Here is a 20954-nt window from a genome sequence, read left to right on the forward strand (position 1 = left end):
ATGTATGTATGTGTGTATGTGTGTATATTAATGCAACAGCAATCCCATCTGCACTTTATACTGTATATACCTTTGATGGTTTGTCTTGTTGTTATGTTTTCTGCAATTCAAAAAAAATAAAAATAATAAAAAATTAAAAAAAATAAAAGATTTGGTCAGTGATCAGTATAGTGCCCTCATGGATGGAGCCTATAATCTCATTTTGCCTTGTCAAGATTTTTCCAGCACAGTTCTTGGAGGCTAAATATCTTTCCTTTCCAGATTCCCCTAAAGTAAATGATATACAATTTAAAATTGTGAATCAAATTTATCCAACCACTGAATTCCTAAAACAAAAATTAAAATTTGAGACAGGTAAATGTGTGTTCTGTGACACAGGGGAAGAAGACTTGGAACATCTTGTCTTTTCATGCACTTCGGTGCAACAATTTTGGTCTGATTTTCATTCGTTGCTTCAGTCCACGAGAATTCAATTTGCCCCTCTAACCATAAAAGAAATTAAATTTGGTGTATTAAGAGACGATAAAAGGAAGGAATTTGAAATGAATAATTCATTGATTTAGGTAAATTTGTGTTCACAAATGTCGATTTTTTTAAGATAAAACCAAATATAACACACTTTAGAAATGACCTGTGATTTTTTGTTGACTCACTGAACCTGATTGAAAAAAGGGAAGCCGGGTTTCTTGTTTCCTTTCTGAACTATGTTGATTTGTTCCATTGATTAGAAGCTTTAGAATTGCCCCCTTAGTTTGTGCATGAATGTGTTTTTGGTTTTGTGTTATTTTATCTTCACAATTGTGGTTTGATTTATTTTGCTATGTTTAGGTGTGATCTTTATGTGGTGCCTTTTTGTTTTTATCTGGGGTATGAAGTACTAAAAAAAAAAATTCTTGGAGGCAGCACAGCGCACTGACCCAGGAGACTAAAGATCATGGACCTTTATTCGTGGACCTAAATCTAGATATAAAAACAGTGTCCATGTCAGAGTCTGTCGCTTACGGCCATACCACCCTGAACACGCCCGATCTCGTCTGATCTCGGAAGCTAAGCAGGGTCGGGCCTGGTTAGTACTTGGATGGGAGACCGCCTGGGAATACCAGGTGCTGTAAGCTTTTACTTTTCTTCTCTTGTTCCAAATTTAATTTATAAGCATATCATTTTTAGAAACACGAGAGAAACGAAACACTTTGGCCTTTACGTGACTGTACGCGTCTTAGTTTTACTATTACTGTGACTTACTACTACACTACTCCAATGTGACCAGAAGAGGGCGCTGTCCTGATACTTTTCTACATAGAAAAGTCCCTTTTTATTCACTTAATTTAACTCTATCAGGTTCAACAGAACAGACTGTAAAATTGTTAAAAGTCATGAAAAAAGAAAAGAAAGTAAAACATAACCAATTTATATGTGTAGCTAAAGACACTGCAACAATTATTATTTATCTACGATAAGTCACTTTAAGATAAGACTGCACGATATATCACAATCATGTTTATACATCTACAAACATGAAATGTGTGGGGTTTTTGGATGAGTTCATCAGGTCATATTTTAGTGTTGTACAAATGTTTGTATTCCTGGAGTCAGTCACAATGCGCATTTCCGCACATAATCCTACTTTTTAAACATATATGCGAGTTAAAGTACTTTATGTTGTAAAGAAAGAATTGTGTATCAAAACCAGACTACCTGAGTGTTCTACAGATTTGAAACAGTCAAATAAAACATGAAACAGTCGAGTGCAGAATGAAAAGCTTACAGCACCTGGTATTCCCAGGCGGTCTCCCATCCAAGTACTAACCAGGCCCGACCCTGCTTAGCTTCCGAGATCAGACGAGATCGGGCGTGTTCAGGGTGGTATGGCCGTAAGCGACAGAATTTGACATGGACACTGTTTTTATATCTAGATTTAGCTTTATTTAACTTAAAATAAGTTCAATGATCAGAATCCTTTAATCAGATACAGAGGATGCATTTCCCCACAGCGTTCAGTAAATTCTACCTTTATCTTAATAACACACAGGTTAGTGCTTGGATGGGAGACCGCCTGGGAATACCAGGTGCTGTAAGCTTTTCATTCTGCACACGAATGTTTCATATGTTTTATTTCAAACACTCAAATAGGCTGGTTTTGGTAGTACGACTAACCACATAACTAATAACTTATTGTTATTCTAACTCAGCCCAGGCAACATTATCATTGCATCACAAATGACAGTGTGAATGTGCAGTTCATTTTTGTTTAGTTTCTTTATTTATTTTGGATTTTCATTAGTTATTACCACAGCAAGAACTATTTCTCATGGGGTTCACATAAAAAAATTGACAAAAATACATTACAGAAGGAAAACATGTTTTATTTTATTACATGGGAAAAAAATCGATCATTGCCATTTAAAGTGGTAAAGTTGTTCTTTCTGAATGTTTCTAAATCTAATTTTTTTTTTTCTTTTTATATCACCTTTTAAAAGGACATTTTGTTAAAGGTGCGTTGTGTAACTTTTCTGGTGGAGGGTACATCAAATGTTTTTCTCCATGGAGATGTTATTGCTTGCCTGGAATATTTCGAAGTATGGCATTAAACCTTTCCATCAATGTGGAGACCAAACCAGACCAAGTGACAGGTCAGATCTGTGGAGAGGGGACACAGTCAGAATGCTTGTTTTTCGAGGTATTTTTGAAAGTAAAATAAATAAAAAAAATAAAATAAAAAAATTGGGGTCTGTCAGCCCCCAGGAAGCTTCAGAATGCTCTAAAACGACACAAAATTGAGTCAATTGTTTGTACTTCATTTGTGCTGCAAAAAAATTTGTTTTTACTATTATGGTTCTTAAAGCAGTTTATTATACAGAGATAAAATCAGTCAGTGTCAGTGGTTACATAATGCAGAATACAGCCTTAAAATGACTTAGACCTACTTGTACAAAAATAAATATACAAAAAATTTGCACATTTGTATATTATCTAATTTAAAGGTCTTATATTATGCAAAATTAACTCTTGTGAGCTTTAAGTCATATTATAATGTCCTCAGAAACAGATGAGGAGTTTCATTCACACATGTTTGAGTAATTCTTTATTATTTAGTCTACATCTCCAAAACTACATCTCCAAACTCAAAATGCTCTGTTCCACCTTGTGATGTCATGAAGTGGTAGTTTTCAATCTACCTTTTACCTTTCAGTAGAAACGGGGAATTCCTGGGCTGAAATCAACCAAATGATTCTAATGAAGGTGTATGGAGTTTAAAAACAAAGTGGAGCACTTCCTGTATTGTCACATTAGTGTTTTCAATTTGAGGGAACAGCCTAAAATAAAAATGTCGGTGTCCTGTCGATTTGAGCTCCCGAGGCACAGATGGGATACATTTTCTTCCCTGGATCGTGTCTATATATTTTTTAAATAAATATTTGTTATAATGTTTCTTCTGTCGTGACTTTTACTGTCCTCGTCCATCATGACTAAGAAACAAGTTCATTGTTATTGGCGCTATATAAAATTTTAATTGCAGGAATTGTCCCATCTACAGTGTCCCCACTATTACAAAGGTGAGGTGTGATCTCTACACCCTTCTAAGCAGCTCGACAAAGGATTTCTGAATTACACATATTGTGCTGAATAAGTAACATTTGATTAATTAAATGCCTATTACCATCGTACATGTATCATTTTGATTTCTAACTTTGTACCCTAATAAAATGAATAATGGTTTATGTTTTATGGGCATTTAACTGTACCTCATCCAAGCCTTGCTCTGCTCAATTTCTTGTGATCGTTCAGTAGCTCTTTGGCATTTTCATTTTGTAAAAGTAGCTCACCGGAGGAAAAAGGTTGGAGACCCCTGCTCTAGTGGATGCTTAAATTGGGAGAAGATACAGTCAAGATTTGCTCCTTAAATGAGTGAATAATGGTGATTCTAAAGTGGGAGCATAATTCGATGGCTAAATTGACCTGTCGATATGTGCTCCCTTTAGTAGGAGCCTTATTTGAGCAGAATACGACTGTCCAAATGAGCATATTCATATAAATGAGTTGAAATTTGATATAACTAAGGTATAAAGTGTGATCACTGTGTGCAAACAGCATCAAACCTGCGTCTCTAATCCAAAGAAATTTGTTGCAAAACTGGGGAGGTTAGGGTTAGACTTTATTGGCTTTATTGGATTTATACAATGGTAAAAACAGAAAAACGTAAGGTCACTTATTTCGACAGAACACCTGATTTGTGAGTGTGTACGTTTGTGTGAATGAAACAAAACACAACATAGATGTGTTTGTGATGAGAAAACATTATAACATAGACCAGAAAATAGTGTAATATGGGTCTTTCTTACTAACAGGGAGCAGACTGTTAGGATTAAGGGCTGCTTCTCCCCACCAACAACTCTCAACACCGGTTCCGAGCCCCCTGCTGTATACTCTAACATATGACTGTTTGGCTTCTCACCCGACCTGTCAGATTGTTAAATTTACAGATGACACTGCTGTTGTGGGATTAATCTCGGAGCAAGCAGGCATAAAGACAGGAGGTACAGCTGCTGGAGACCTGGTGCAGAGAGAACAACCTCTGCCTGAACCTTTTAAAAACGATGGAGTTGATAGTGGATTTTAGGTGGAACAGCTGTTCATCGCTGCCTCTCTGCATCAAGGGCACAGAAGTTGAAAGGGTGTCCTGCTGGAAGTATCTGGGTCTGCACATCACCAACAGCCTAACTTGGTCCATTAATGCAGCTAGCATTGTAAAGAAGGCCCACCAGCGTCTATTTTTTGAGGAGACTCAAGGCTGCTGGGCTAGGCCTCCCTGCTCTCATGTCTTTTTATAAATGTGGAGTGGAGCGTGTGTTGACTCAGTCCATCACAGTGTGGTACGGCCACTGCTCAGCCCAGGACAGGACAGATCTACAGCGTGTGGTCAGAGCAGCAGAGAAGATCACTGGATGTGACTTTACACCCATCAGTGAAATTTATGAGGAGCGTTGTAGAAGACGGGTCTCCAGGATCATGGGGGACCCCTCGCACCCTCCCACCACCTGTTTGTTCCTCTGCCTCTGGGAGGAGACTGAGGAGCATTAAAGCCAGAACATCTCGGCTGAAGTTCAGCTTCTTTCCTGAGGCTGTCAGAGTTTTGAACAGTGCACACTGACTTCCTGCTTGGGCTGCCTCTCTATCTTGCCACGTTTTACTTGTACTTGTCTATTGGAACTTCTAAATGTTGTTGTTTTTGATGTATTAACTTTTTAATATTGCTTATTTATTATTGTTTTTATCTCTCTCTGGATCACTGGGCCTCAGGGAGCACATTTTGTTCTGTCATGTGTCTCTCACATGCTTGAATGACAAATAAAGAACCTTAACCTTAACCTAACCTTAACACAAACTTACCTTTCGTTCTCCGCTCCTGAATCAACGCAGTCATCTTTTACCACTATTTTCTCCATCTCAAATCCTCATTCAGTCCTCTCCGCTCACCTACTCCACCTTTCCGAGCGAATCAAAGCGGACTGACAGCATCCCAAACTCAGATACAGCAGGTGGTTTGTCTCGCTGTAGACAGAAGAAAGCTCTGTGGTCCTCAGTCTCCTGCGTCAGCATGCTCTGCTTCCTCCAAAAACTGTGCTAGAAAAATCTTGACAAGGAAAATTTTGCTGTTTCAATTTATAGAAACTGCCTTTGGATGTGAATGTACATGCTCTGTGAACCTCATTTTCCTCTAATAGTTTTGTAGTTGTCTTAATGTGTATGTCATTACAGGTTTTCACTCTGCAGGACAGAACTTTGAACGACTCAGACGTGAGGCCCATTCTGCTCTTCCTCCTCCAGAAGACGAGAGATACATCAGACTGAGTGATGACTGGGTCATGTCTCCGCTGTCCATGTCCAGAATCTCTGAAGATGAAGTCCTGAGCCACTGAGGAGGAGGAAGTCCAGACTGCAGAAGACCTGTGGAGCCTCTGGTTGCATCAGGCCTCCTGCACATTCTGTCTGCTGCTGTCCCTAATGTGTTCTGATAGTGATGTGTCCATAAAGTTTAGGTTTAACTTCTAATTTCCTACAAAAGTGAAACAGTAAAATCGTAGTTTCTTTTCATCTTAGCTGAGGAGCACATAAACAGCTTCATCACAAGGAAATGATCTTAACAAGTGTGTGAGGTAAAACTGAAAACATATAATTTGCTCATAAGTTTATACTGACATTTGATTCATGATGAAATGTGTCTCTTTTGATAGTAATTATAATTACATGTCCTATGAGAATGTACTATTGTACTGCAGTTAAGCAGTGGTATGCCACCTGAAGATATTTTGCAAAGATAATTTGTTCATTTTGGATTGTCACCTGCTTCAGCAAAATGGGAACAACTATTTGACAGTACACAGACCTACAGCTGTTTGTACTCATATTCAGTTCAATTCAATTCAATTTTATTTATATAGCACATTTTAAACAACTTCAGCTGACCAAAGTGCGTCACATACAGCTCAACAAAATAGAAGAAACAGTTACATATACATGTATACAGGTAACAGGTGAAAACTAGCTAGCTCATAGTAAATGCCAGGGAAAAGCGGTGAGTTTTCAGTCTCGTCTCACACTGCGTTACAGACTGAGAGGATCTGACAAGAAGAGGAAGGCTGTTCCACAGTCTGGGTGCTGCCACAGAAAAACCTCTGTCACCTCTCGTCTTGAGCCTGGTTTTGGGCACGACCAACAGGAGCTGGTCGGCTGATCTCAGGGCTCTGGGCGGAGGACAGGGCTGCAGTAACTCCCTCAAATAGACTGGACCCATAGAGTGCAAACATTTGAAAAGAATAACATTTAAATTGCACCTGATATGAAACAGGAGCCAGTGCAGGTCACACAGAACAGGTGTGATGTGTTCACGTTTCTTAGTATTTGTCAGAAGACGAGCTGCAGCATTCTGGACGTGTTGTAAGCGCTGCAGGAGCCCTGGTCTAACCCTACATACAAAGAATTACAATGGTCCAAGCATGATGTTACAAAAGCATGGATCGCTCTTTCGAACTCTGCCCGTGGCTTTACTTTAGTGAGGAGCCTCAACTGAAAGAAGCTGGACTTAATCACAGAGCTAATGTGCTTGTCCAGTTTGAACATGGAGTCCACAATCACCCCAAGACTCCTCACTGCAGGGAGACAACAGAAGGACAGAGGAACAATCACACTGTCCTGCCCAAGCAGTGGGTTTGTTTGCCCAAACACCACAATCTCATTTAAAAAAAAAAAAAAGATTTAGATTCAGGAAGTTTGTGCTCAGCCAGGTCTGAGACAGTCCTGCAGAGCTTTGATCGTGCTCTGGCTGACAATTGTGGTCACTGGCAGGTAAATTTGAATGTCATCTGCAAATCAGTGAAAAGTGACATTGTGCTTTCTAAAAACATCACCCAGGGGGAGCATTTACAGAGCAACGAGGACCAGTGCTAATGTAGAACCCTGAGGCACACCATACTGTAAAAGAGACACAGTGGAGGAGGACCGTCCTAAGTTTACAGAAAAACTCCTGTCTGACAGATATGACCTGAACCAACAGAGCAATGTACCCTTAATGCCTACATGTGTCTCCAGGCGAGACAGAAGGATGCTGTGATCCACCGTGTCAAAAGCAGCTGTTAAGTCTAAAAGTAAAAGAACAGCGGATTTCCCAGAGTCAACAGTTAAAAGCAGGTCATTAAAAACTTTTAAAAGAGCTGTTTCAGTGCTGTGCTGAGATTTAAAACCAGATTGGAATTTTTCACCAATTTCATTAAGATTAAGGTAAGACTGTAGTTGGTCATAAACAACCTTCTCTAAAACCTTAGATAAAAAGGGCAACTTTGAGGTAGGTCTAAAATTACGAAGAACATTTGGGTTAGGATTAGGCTTTTTGATAAGTGGTTGGACTACAGTATGTTTCAGGGCAGTGGAAAAACAGCCAGACATCAGAGACAAGTTCACAACATAAGAAATATAAGGTCCAAAAGAATCGAAAACATCCTTGAACAGACGACTTGGAATAATATCTAGAGGACAAAAGGAAGGCTTTAGCTATTGAACAATTTTTTTCAGGTCCAGAAGAGACACTGGTTCAAAACACACAAAAACTGATTTACAGCCTGTTGAAGCTACAAGGTCCACAACAGAAGGCACTGACAGTCTAAGAGCAGAGACTTTATCCCTAAAGAGTGTAGATGAGGGCACAACCACATTTGTCATACATGGATTTACCATAGACTTCAAAGTACTAAAGGTTTGTGGTTAATGCATTGAATGTTGTAACGGGTTTAATGTTTGACTATTCACGTTATGATCACTTCCAGAAGTTCCTTTGATTGTTTAATAAACCATCTTTGCTCAAAGGAGAGATGTTTTTCTTTATAAATTGACTTAAATGCATTCCCTGTATAAATGGTCATATACTTGGTCAGTATAAAAATACTTATTTAATAATGCATATCTCATCACTGTTTTTGAAACTTTAAGGTAATTTGGCCCATTTTAGATGTATCCCAGAAATATAGCCGTTTTGTTTTGCAAAAGTTAAACATAAGTTTTCGTTTTTAGCCATAAGATTTGGATGAGAATTATTACAAAAACTTGGTCTCAAAATCCGAAAGTTTGATGACCCGTGCGTAATCTGTTAGTGATCCGTGGGCGTAATCTGCGTGGTGCGTGTTGTTAGCAGCGTGTCTCGGTTGCCGGGCAACGGGGAGACTCCGCGGGCTACACCTGTCCCATTTCAACAACGGTCTTGTGGTCCGCGGTTGCTACTTCGAGGGCTGCAGCCTACCTATTTTTAGATAATAAACTTTTTCTCGCTCAAAATCCTTCAGTTGTCTTAAAAAAAAAAACGCTTTATATTCGTTCCGCTCTGCTCCGCTCCGCTCTCGTTCCTCTCGCTCTGATTGGTCAAAGCGATCACGTGATACACGAGCCCGCGCTCCGTGCGTGTGGTCGCGTGCATTCGCGTGTGCCCGTGGGAGAAAAGAGCACTACTGCGCATGCTCGGTCGGCCCACGGCCACCGAAAGTACCTAGCCGGGCTAGGCTAATCTGGGATCATGCGCCATTGAGCTCAGCCCATTGACTTGAATTGGCGGCCATTTTGGAACCTGGGGGCTTGAATGAAGCACAATAAGCACCGAAGCGTTTCACGGGTGTCTGCAGCCAGACCCCTCTCGTAACCGTGGAGCAGAGCCGTGGTACACTGGCAAAAAAAATCAACATGTCCACAGAGTGGATAACGTTTGTGGAGGAGCGTCTGGGTGCTGGTGCGGAGGACTTATTTGCGCTGCTGAAGAGCACCATAGCGGAATATGAGAAGGAGCTGCGCCGCTACAAATACGAAAACCAGCGGCTCCAGCTGCTCCTGGACTCAACTCTGAGGGCTCTGAGCCCGAGGGTCGTGCTCGTTAGAGTCGGTAAGTTTTCTGGATCGTATGGATCCTATTTTTAAACCTATGGGTGTTAAAAAGTAGCCGGTCTGGCGCCACCTAGTGCCTCCGCTCAATTTAATTTCTCTAGCGACTAGGACAGGAATCAATACACTATTTATTTATTTTTTTAATTACAGAAAAACAACAACATGACAAAACAGCAAAGGTACCCCAAAGAACCTGTATGACTCTAAATCACTTCAGATACTGACTCAAACGTATTTACAACTTCATGGACAGAAAAGACATCCCATCAGCCTTAAAGTAGAAGACTACAGACAAGTTCACAGTGTTCATGTCACAACACTGCACGTGAATGTGTGTGTATACTCTTGTCTCCTGCAGCTGTCCAGCTCCCCTCTCTGAGCCCTGGTCTGACTCCACACATTAAAGAAGAACACAACATCAAACAGGAGGAGACTGAGCAGCAAGTGTGAGTCTCAGACATTTTCAAACTGCTATTCTTTATTTTGTTGTTCATCCTTAATCATTTCTATTACAAATATTCAAACTGGGTTTGAAATATACAAATGTATCTTCTATTTTTCAGCTCTGTCCCAGAGTTTAGTGCTGTGAGCGTGAAGACAGAAGAGTCCTCACTACTTCTACAAAGACAAACTGAGCAGAGAGAGGACACACAGGAGGAGGACATCAAAGCAGAGACACAAGTCCACAAAGAGGACACACAGGGGGAGGACATCAAAACAGAGACACATGTCCACAGAGAGGACACACAGGAGGAGGACATCAGAGCAGAGACACATGTCCACACAGAGGACACACAGGAGGAGGACATCAGAGCAGACTCAGAGACTGAGGGAGACACAGAGCACTCTGCTGACACTGACAGTGTTGAAGACTGGAGAGCTCCATTCAGCTGTTCACCTGCACACATGGACACAGGGACTGATAGAAACAAGTCTACACCAGAGACCAGAGACACTGTGAACTATGGAGACATGTCAGGAACTGGCAAAGGAGCTGAGAGCAGGAAACACAAGTGCTCTGTTTGTAAAGAGAGATTTGGATCTACATATAAACTACAAAAACACAGGAGAGTTCACACAGGAGAGGAACCATTCACCTGTTCAGTCTGTAAGAAAATGTTTGCTGTAACATATCACCTCAAAAGACATATGAGGACACACACAGGAGAGAAACCATTCAGCTGTTCAGTCTGTAAGAAAGTATTTTCCCGAAAGCATCATGTTGACACACATATGAAGACACACACAGGGGAGAAACCATTCAGGTGTTCAGTCTGTAATAAAGTGTTTGCACACAGATGTCATTTCAAAACACATATGAGGACACACACAGGGGAGAAACCATTCAGCTGTTCAGTCTGCAAGAAAGTGTTTGTGCAAGGATCTAATCTCAAAGCACATATGAAGACACACAGGGGAGAAAGCTAGATCAGGGGTTGGCCACCTTAAATCCACAAAGAGCCATTTGATGCATCTCCCACAGAAAAGAAAACACCCAGAGCCACAAATCTCTCAAAGGCTATAGTGTTTTACATTTATGAAGTCAATGAGATGCTACAGAGAACATGGAATTTTATTTCTGCATGTAACAAAAAACATTTAGAACTCCAAAAAAAGACACTTGGTTGATACTTACTTTCAAATGAAGTTCTCAGTGTCTATTTAAGTTTTTAGAGGAAATAAAAATCCAAACTTAAATTATCCATCTGCAGTGAACCATAAGTGCGTCTGCTTTTGAGTTCCGTCATCATTTTATCACGTGTAAACCAGTCTCATCAGTGGTGAAATCAAATGCATCTGTCCATGTAGCATTAAACATTCTCTTTTCTTCAGAAATGTTTCTTTTCTTGGATTTATCCATCCACCTACCAGAGCTCGAAAAGCTCAATAAATCATGCTGCTGGTGTAGGTGCCTGTATCTGGGTTGCCAGATCTGTGCTGGGAGTCGCACATCGGCTGCTGTGATGCATATTTAGAGCGACAAAAATACTAAAAACATTTTATTTTAATGTTATAAGATTACCATTATCTGCAAATTTAGAATAACATTTAAAAACGAACAAACTAAAATAAAAATACATTGTAATTAGATACTCATTATTTATTTTCTAAAGTCACAGGAAGCCACAAAAGAAGGATGAAAGAGCCACAGGTGGCTCTGGAGCCGCGGGTTGCCGACCCCTGGCATAGATAAATGGACATATCTAATGCTCTAGCCGCCGTGTTCCAAATAAGAAGTTTGCATTTTGGTCTTAAAATTTTTGTATTAACCTGCCGTACATGTGTTTTTTCTGCTGTTTTATTCATTTAAAAAATCCTATTCATAAAATAGATTTATCACAGTTTGTGTTTTTATCACTTTTTGTACATTTAAGAGTTTTTATGCATAAACCTGCTGTTGTGTCAGTGGCATAAATTTGTTTCAGTGTTATTGTTTATTGTCTATATTTTTAAATAATCTTGTACTTCAAAATATATTGTACTTCAAACTGTGTAATCTGAACAAACTTTAACATGTATATTATTCTTTTTTTTTTTTTTTAATACATTATATTATCTTTGAATCTGAATTCATGTAATTTGAATTCAGTTCTCCAGTGGAATCTTCTCTACAAGTGTCAGTGTTACCAAGTGCACCCACAGACTACACTGTGGTCTTTAAAGAAAACAAAACAAAACAAAAAAACAGTTGCTAAAAGGAAACATGTCAAGTTAGATTCTAAATAATTATTGTTCACTACTGAACTTGACTGAAACACATTTGTATCATGACACGAAGCAGGACTCTAAATCACCATTAGGCCAGATTTCTATGATATGTTAGGAGTGAAAAAAAAGTCAAGGGTTTCTGGATTGTTACAAGAAACAATTTAGTGTATGATTTTGAACATTATAGTAACTGTAACAGTAATAGAAATAGTAACAGTAATAATAATAGTAACAGTAATAGAAATAATAATAGTAACAATAATAGTAACAGTAATAGTAATAGTAATAGTAATAGTAATAGTATTGCTGGGTTTCACATGACCTCCAAACTTTTTCGGTGAATATGAATGAATAGAGATGGGGGCAGTTCAGATGAATGTTGAAGAATAGTGCAGAGGGCAGACTGCAGCAGGGCAGTGTGGGAGTCTGTCTCTGTCTCTGCTGCTGTTGGAGGTGGCAGAATGATGCAGACTCAGGTGAACACAGTGAGAGGAGAGACAGACTCAGGAGGACAAGAAAAGAAATCTTCAAATCATCATCAAAAAAGGAAAAGTCTGATGGTGTAACTCTATTATAAAATATAAAATAGTCTGAGAAACTCTGTTCTTATTTTCACTGAAAAAAATGCTGTAAATCACTGAACCAAATGAACTAAAACACTTGACATAGAAAGTCCAGCTGCACAGTAGTTGTTCTGTAGTGTATCTTATGTCATGGATCTAATGTTTCATTAATATCAGTGTTATTATATTTTATTCATTAGCAGAAAAATTACATTTTTTTCACATCTTTAAATGTATTGAAATTGAATTGATATCGTGACTCGTGTATCGAGATACAGTTTTCCCACAAGTCCACACGTATCGTTGCATCCCTAGTATAAAAGACCATGTAAAATGAGATTCTAACAAATGTGGGATGAGTATTTGGATGTTTGATATTATTTTATTATTTTGTTAAACCTTAATTCAGAGTAGTAGCTGATTGTGGCAAAAATAAAAGTCACAATTATTTGGCTCATAATTGAAATCCCAACAACAACAAAAATAAAACATTCACGATAAAATCTTGATCTGTTTCTATACATTCTGTGGAAAATTGTAGGTTATTTCAATCAGAATTGCCAAAATTATTGGCCTGTGCAATGATGTTGTTTTTTTGGGACACTGTATATCTGTAAAAACTATTTGAAGACACAACAGTCAGTGGGCCTCTCAGTGCTTCTTCTGTTTGTTGTTCTGGTTACAGCTCAATGAGATAATAGCACGACTCGAGTACACTGTTCCAAAGTAACAAAGCTCTAACATATTTATAATAACACCAGTATGAGCATATCATTTGTTGCCAATCCTCATGAAGTAGTTTGTCTTTGAAATGCCACTCAGAAAGAATCTACGTGTAGCGGCTTCCTAAACCAACGTCATAGCCTCTCAGGAAGATCAGAGTGGGTCCTGGGGTCGTAGCTTTGTGACTTGGAGGCTTTTTTGCACAGATCCACGGCTCAGATCCACAATGTGTTCTGGACATTTATTAACAGACAAACAGCGATCACAGCAATGAAGATGATGGATGGGACCAGCTCGAAGAAATAAAGGTATGGAGGAATATGGCGGAAAGAGTATGGAGGAATAGTGACAAAAATGACTGCTACCGGCCCTGACCCTCAACCAAACTGAGGCACAGGTAAGTGCGCCCTGCCTCCTCTGCACCGGAGTAACACACACACACCCTCAAGCGCACACACAGTGCACAGTCCTGTCTCCTACACTACCACTGTGAACAAAAGTGACTTTGAAAGGTCCTATAGTACATCCACCCCCCTCTGCTGACTGTTTTCTATTGAATGTTTTAACAGGTTTACCCACAAATCATTCTGTTACAGATGCATGTTTACAACCTCATCAAGAAAGCAGACACCTTTTTAAATTATTATTATTCCCTTACCAAGCGCTTAACTGCCTGCAGCCAATGTCAAATACAGAAAACAGACTCCTGTGACCTGAATAAACTGTGTTACTATCGAGGACAGAGACAGACTTGTAAACTGGCTCAGGATCAGTAAAGTATATCGTGATCAACACAAGTGTACAAGTGACTCTGTCTGTGGTTGATGTTAAACAATGATCAAATTCTAAAACAATAAAAACACGTGGAGTCTTGAATCATGTTAAAAGTAGTGTTTATCTCTCTGTTTGTGTTTACAGAAAGAATTCCACTTGTAATCATGTTGAAAAGAGAAGAACAATGAAAAACGCTTACAGCACCTGGTATTCCCAGGCGGTCTCCCATCCAAGTACTAACCAGGCCCGACCCTGCTTAGCTTCCGAGATCAGACGAGATCGGGCGTGTTCAGGGTGGTATGGCCGTAAGCGACAGACACACTGCAGGGTATTGTATTTATATCTACTTTATGGCACTTGCTTACATTTTACATTATTTTTACTGAGATCATGAAATGTATATTCTAAAGTAGGGTGACCAGATTTTCAGAATCAAAAAACTGGGACATGTTTAGGTTGGTTGGTAGTAATAAAATTGTGAAACGAGTGCGTCAGGAAAATCGCACTCGGCTTTAACATCAGAGTATAGTCACATTGTCCTTGTGTTTTGGTCATTTTTAAGCAGCTTTTCTGTATTTTACCTAAACAAATGACAATTTATTCCTCTCTTTACTGTCGGCAGGTATTAGATTGGTCAAAAATAGGGACCCCTGGGACATATAACTTGTAGAAATCACTGGTTTTGTATAAATCTGCTGGATTTGCACAGACTCAAAACTGGGACTGTCCCGGGTAAACAGGGACGTCTGGTCTATCTATTCTAAAGTATAAGTATCTAAAGTATCTAAAACAAAATAAATAAATAAATACTGCTTAAAGGATTAGTGAATGTTTGAGAGAGATTTCTAGTTTTGCACTTTCTCACTGTGAGTCACAATTAAGCCCTTTACATCCTCTCTATTTGATCCTGGTTATGGAACATATTTAAAGCTAAATAGAGCTAAATCTAGACATAAAAACAGTGTCCATGTCTGAGTCTACGGCTTACGGCCATACCACCCTGAACACGCCCGATCTCGTCTGATCTCGGAAGCTAAGCAGGGTCGGGCCTGGTTAGTACTTGGATGGGAGACCGCCTGGGAATACCAGGTGCTGTAAGCTTTTACTTTTCTTCTCTTGTTCCGAATTTCATTTATAAGCATAACATTTTTAGAAACACGAGAGAATCGAAACACTTTGGCCTTTACGTGACTGTACGCGTCTTAGTTTTACTGTTACTGTGATTTACTACTACACTACCCCAAATTGACCAGTAGAGGGCGCTGTCCTGATACTTTTCGACATAGAAAAGTCCCTGAGGCGCAGCTCTTGGTTCATGAGTTCTGGGCCTGGTCAAGCAGAAGTAAACAGCAAGGCCAAAAATTCAAGTTAATGCATCTGATATAAAAATGTATTCAACAGATACATATGTACTCTAGTTTATGAAACTGTTGACCTTTTTTCTGTACCATTTTTGGTTCTAAAGTTCCATACGTTTTAAACAGACCATGTATGAAACATGGAACAAAAATTATTTCCCAAATTTCAAAGACCTGCAAATCATGTAAATAAATGGATGTATTTCATCATATCTTGTGTTATTCCATCTTTGAACTGTTGATGAAGGTACATGATTTTTCAAAAAAAAAAAAAAAAGTATTTAAAATGATAAAAATTAGCTTGGAAGGATTGACATATTTTATAGAAATAGTTTCCTTTCATTTTGAAGTAATATTAAAGTATTCAGAAGAAAAAAGCGACAAATTATGTAAAATCATGCACCTTCTACTTGCTTGTACAATTTTCCCTCCGTTACCATGACCTTTCTTAATAAAAAATCTCATGAGTCAAAAAGTAAGAGGTTTTTCAACCTAATCTTGTACCATATGGTAGAAAACTATATGAAGCAAATATTCAAACCAGTTTGTTAAGGATATGTGAGAACCGCTAGTTATCACTGTTTGGATTTTTTGCCCAAAAAGTGCTGCATATTTCATTCCCTCCGTTACCAACATGAGTTTTTAAATTTTTTGTCAGCAACTTGAAAGAATATCACAGGTTTAACTTGACCCTGTTGGAGTGTTAACCCTTTCCTACATTCTGATACTTTACTTATTTCAATAGTCCCTCTAGTTTCTGAATAAGAGACATTTGAATGTAAAAAATCTGCCCGTTTCCTAAACATATTTTTGGAGGAACATGGAGTAATATATACAAATATTACAGTGAAATTGCAAGAAAACAACCAAACCAGATAATTTTTGACCCACTTATGTATCTAAGGGTTAATGTGGGTAGGTCTTTGTAACTAGCACCATTTGATTCTCTGACCCTGAAAAGGTGGGAGTAGCAGTTAAAATCAACATTTCAACTTATTCAGAGACTGAGATATTTCAAAAAGAGTTTTGGTGGCCCTTTTTTTTTATTCAATATGGTTGCCATATAGATATCTGGGCAAATGCAAACATTGATTTTCTTACTCCATATACTATAACCTTTCCAAAAATATATAGTTTAGCAAATACCCAAAAAATTCCCACAAAAGTATATAAGGAACTGGACTATTTGCTTTTCTCCTTTTCTGCAGCAGCCTACGTGTGTTGTGTGTATCTCCCTCGATTAGCAAGGAAAAGCCTAGAACCATCCGATTGGTTGTTGCTAGTCACATGGATCACTCAGCAACGTGCTTTTCAAAATAAGAGTCTAAAAAAAACTTCAAAACATATTTAACCAATGAATATGTAAAATTTTTAGCTTTTAACGTAATTTTAAATAAAATTAATTATTGCAAATATTTTTAACCATATTTAATATATTTATTGATTTCTATATATTTATTGCTATTCTTATTGTCATGTTTTCTCTCTGACAGTCACTGTTAACCTGGGTTACACTAGACCAGGGGTGTCAAAGACAAATGGACAGGGGGTCGAATGAAAAAATTTGCTACAAGCCAAGGGCCGGACTGATCAAATATTCATTGAAAAAAATTTAAATGGCTGCACATAGTCTAGTGAACCTAACTGAACCTACTGAAAACCTAACAAATATATTACTATATGTTCGGATCAGATAAATAAAGCAATATTTTCTTATGGCTCTGACAGTAATTTTTAATTTTCAACAGGAACAAAAGACAAACTTCCTTTATATAAAAATCCCCAGAACATGCACATTAAATGAATGAAGCGGTATTATTCAAGGCACCATCAGTATATTTTCTCAGGGAAATGGCAAAAGTAGGCTAAATTTACTTCAAAGAAATAAATAATTCCCTCAACTAAAATATTTTTAAAACATAAGTGGATTGAAATACAATAAAATAAAGTGCAAAAATCTATGGATAAGAGAAAAACAACACTTTCTTCAAAGAAAAGTCATATGTGCTGTGAAAACAAATATTTAACTTTTTAACTTTAACTGAGTAAAAACTCTAAATATGTTATTGCACAGTAATGTTTACGTGTTTGAGACTGAGGCTGATACTTGGTGGTGTCTCATCTTTTGTACAAGTTCATCAATGTTCGGGGTCAGGCTCTGAGCTGAGGAAATCCTCAGGATTGAGTGAAGGTGTTCAGCAGTAAGTCGACTTCTGTGTGATGTTTTGTTAAGCTTCATCAAAGAAAACAGTTGTTCACACAGGTATGTGCTGCCAGACAAAGAGAGCGTTTGAGCAGCTTGGATGCGCAGCTGGGGCATTGTGTTGGGGAGGAAACGGGCAAACTCCGCAGCTCCCACTGCCGCATATTTTGCCTTCAGTGCGTCACTGCATTGGAGCTCAATCAACTCCATTTGGAGGTTTGGTGGGGAGCTTTCCACGTCAACTGCAAATGGATTACTGAGCAGTTCAAACCTGCTTTTTTGTGCTTCAAAGTCAGCAAATCGGCGTCGGAAGTCAGCGGCAAGTACACTCATTTTATCAGCAAACTGTGCGCTCGGGAACACACTGGTAGAGAGTTTTGCTTTCATGGTCTGGCAGCTAGGAAAGTGGCTCAAGTTTTCTTTCCGCATCTGTGCCTCCCACAGAGTCAGTTTGATTTTAAAAGCCTTCACTGTACTGTACATATCAGAGATGACGTGACCCCGACCCTGCAGCTGTTGGTTCATTGCATTCAGATGACTCGTGATATCACACAGAAAAGCCATTTCACACAGAAACGTTTCGTCTCAGAGTTGTGTTGTGTCTTTCCCTTTGCTTTCCAAGAACAGATAAATCTCCTCACGCAGCTCCAAACATCTTTGCAGCACCTTTCCCTGGCTTAGCCATCACACCTCAGTGTGATAGGGCAAATCACCATGCTCCGTTTCTAACTCGCTCAGAAATGCTTTAAACTGGCGGTGATTTAAACCTTTGGCTCTGATAAAGTTAAGTGCCTGAAAGTATCTGAAAGTTGACTTTTGCTGTTATGTTAATGACCGCTGATGAATAATGAAATTAAGCCTCCTCCCGCTCAGTGCGCCACCGTTGCATTGTGGGAAATGTAGTATTGGTGCATGTAAAACACCTGCGTGCTGCTGGCCTGCTGCGGCTAGCGGGCCGGTTCTAATAATAAATCAATATCATCCCGGGGGCCATAGAAAACCCTCTCAGGGGCCGGATCTGGCCCGCGGGCCTTGACTCTGACATATGGGCACTAGACTGTGGAGTAGAACGTCGGGGGCAGTGATCCTTCTTTGCAATGGGCAAGTAAATCTGGCAATAATCTGCATAAAAATGGTAAGAAGCCGATCCAAAGTGAAGAACTGTTCCTGTCCAGTTGCTTTGGGCTCGTTTGGTTTCTGTGTTTAGAGTCCTTATTTGAGTCTAAGGCTACGTTCAGACTGCAGCCTGAAGTGACCCAAATCAGATTTTTTCGCCCCTATGTGACCTGTATCTAATCTTTTAATGACAGTCTGAACGACACAGATCTGATTTTTTCAAATGCGACCCAGGTCACTTTGATGTGTGCTCCTAAAACCGGCACATATCTGATCTTTTGACATGCGACTTCAGTCTGAACGGCCAGGTCGCATTCATCCGACCTACATGTTATCAACAAGCCACAAATGTGAAAGACCTCGCAAAAACATCGGATTTCACAAAAAAATCGGAATTGAGCATTAAGCCCTGCAGTCTGAACGTAGCCAAAGTCAAATTTCAACAGTGACACTGAAGCTCCTTGAAGTCTTCTTATTTCTCTTTATCTTTTGTTCTCGTTGCTGTGTCCTCATCGTGGGTCAAGTCCAGTTTCTCTTCTGTTTTGTCTTTCTCTTTCACTAGAGTCACAGAGGAACCTTCTTTATCCAGTCCAAACCCAGGAAACAGAGGCTTAGAGAAGGACGAAGAGAAGGTCCAGATGTGGAACAGTTCATCTGAGGAGACGTCATAGAAGGACAGAGTTCCAGCCTCAGAGTCCAGGAACACACCCACTCTGCCAAAGAATGTGCCCCCTTTACCAGAGGACACACCCCCATTAATATGGGACATGCCCCCTTTACCAGAGGACACACCCCCATTAATAGGGGACTTGCCCCCATTAACAGAGTACATGCCCCCTTTACCAGAGAACACGCCCCCTCTCTCTGAGTGGCAGGAGCGGGGGAGTCGTGTTGAGCTGCGGTTGTGAGAGACACAATACTCTCCATCATCATAGATCCTCAGACTCCAGGAGTGATCATTGTCTCCAAACACACAATCCCGCTCCTCTTTGCTCCGACTGATCTCTTCGTAACTCACTCCTATATCAGCCTCCCCGCTCCAGTCCACCTCCCAGTAACAGCGCCCGCTCAGGCCAGTGCAGCTCAGGACCTGAGTCCAGTTCATGAATCTGTCCTCATGATCTGGATACTTCTGCCTCTTCTTCACAAGTGTCACAGTCCGATGGTTCTCAGACAGAAGTAGGCGTCTGTGAGCTGAGTTTGGGTCCAGAGAGACGTCACAGGAGTCTGAAACACAAATATTTCATTTTATTAAGCATGACGATATTAGACTGCTGCACTGGAACAAAGAAGCATACAGGTGCTCATCAGGCCAGAGGGCTTGAATTCTTGTTGAGTAGAAAAAGGATGGCAGAGGCACTCTGATTTGCGTCTCAGCATACAGGGATTCAAAATGTATATGTCTATGGATAGTTTGTTTTTAATAATCACGTGTTTGGGGTCGTGACGCCTATAAATAGTCCCACCTGCTGCTCACTCTATCAGCTCTGATGAAGACTAAGCAGTCGAAATGCACTGGCGTAACCATTAATAAATAAACCACAAATCACAGTGATTCTGCCATCCTCTTTCTGCGCAACAAGAATTCACCTCATTCTTTTGTTCTGATTGTGTCTCCGTTTAGTGTACCGCACCTGACACACACCTGTCATGCACCTGTCATAAAAATTATTTCACACAGTCTCTCAGCAGCAAATCTTGGACACAGATTCTTATCATGTAAATGAAATGAGTGTGGCCCTTGTTTACAGTACGGTTGCTAGGTAACAGTTATAGAATCACCTCTACATGTCACATCTGCGGCTCATGTCCCAGTGAAATGATAAACATCACCAAAACGGTCCAATGAAGGAAAACTGGGCGAGATTTGAACCATTCGAAACAGAGTGAATGATCTGAGCTGTTCTCTGCACTATACTGTGTGAAGGAAACAAAACAGACTCACACTTTCTCAGACCAGGGACCATCCAGCGCTCTCCAGCAGGATCCACCCTGAAACACACAAGTCCAGTTTAGACCAGACCAGAGACCAGATCAGAGACCAGACCAAGACCAACCATGGACTAGAATCCAGACTAGAGGCCAGAC

At 39.7% G+C, this 20954-nt stretch overlaps 2 protein-coding genes and 4 non-coding genes across 6 annotated transcripts; 3 read left to right on the forward strand and 3 right to left on the reverse strand.

Annotated features, from left to right (window-relative positions):
• The first annotated feature begins 996 nt into the window (after positions 1-996).
• On the forward strand, positions 997-1115 carry LOC129409623 (5S ribosomal RNA). Its single transcript, XR_008632479.1, has one exon. It is a non-coding gene; the product is annotated as a 5S ribosomal RNA (ribosomal RNA).
• A 643-nt stretch (positions 1116-1758) lies between these two features.
• LOC129409634 (5S ribosomal RNA) lies at positions 1759-1877 on the reverse strand. Its single transcript, XR_008632490.1, has one exon. It is a non-coding gene; the product is annotated as a 5S ribosomal RNA (ribosomal RNA).
• A 7222-nt stretch (positions 1878-9099) lies between these two features.
• LOC129409437 (oocyte zinc finger protein XlCOF8.4-like) lies at positions 9100-11762 on the forward strand. The gene is made up of 3 exons (XM_055155488.1): positions 9100-9418; positions 9779-9866; positions 9984-11762. The coding sequence occupies exons 1-3, from the start codon at positions 9223-9225 to the stop codon at positions 10846-10848; spliced, it is 1149 nt and encodes a 382-aa protein (XP_055011463.1). The 5' UTR covers positions 9100-9222; the 3' UTR covers positions 10849-11762.
• A 2619-nt stretch (positions 11763-14381) lies between these two features.
• On the reverse strand, positions 14382-14500 carry LOC129409638 (5S ribosomal RNA). Its single transcript, XR_008632494.1, has one exon. It is a non-coding gene; the product is annotated as a 5S ribosomal RNA (ribosomal RNA).
• A 671-nt stretch (positions 14501-15171) lies between these two features.
• On the forward strand, positions 15172-15290 carry LOC129409636 (5S ribosomal RNA). The gene has a single exon (XR_008632492.1). It is a non-coding gene; the product is annotated as a 5S ribosomal RNA (ribosomal RNA).
• A 4048-nt stretch (positions 15291-19338) lies between these two features.
• LOC129409565 (stonustoxin subunit alpha-like) lies at positions 19339-20862 on the reverse strand. Its single transcript, XM_055156017.1, has 2 exons — positions 20812-20862; positions 19339-20093 (listed from the first exon to the last, which is right to left on the reverse strand). Exons 1-2 carry the CDS (start codon positions 20831-20833, stop codon positions 19339-19341), a joined length of 777 nt encoding a protein of 258 aa, XP_055011992.1. The 5' UTR covers positions 20834-20862.
• Between the last annotated feature and the right edge of the window lie 92 nt (positions 20863-20954).

This window comes from Boleophthalmus pectinirostris, unplaced genomic scaffold, assembly GCF_026225935.1.
Source record: "Boleophthalmus pectinirostris isolate CB_2022bp ecotype Guang Dong unplaced genomic scaffold, ASM2622593v1 HiC_scaffold_2, whole genome shotgun sequence".
Lineage (NCBI taxonomy): Eukaryota > Metazoa > Chordata > Actinopteri > Gobiiformes > Gobiidae > Boleophthalmus > Boleophthalmus pectinirostris.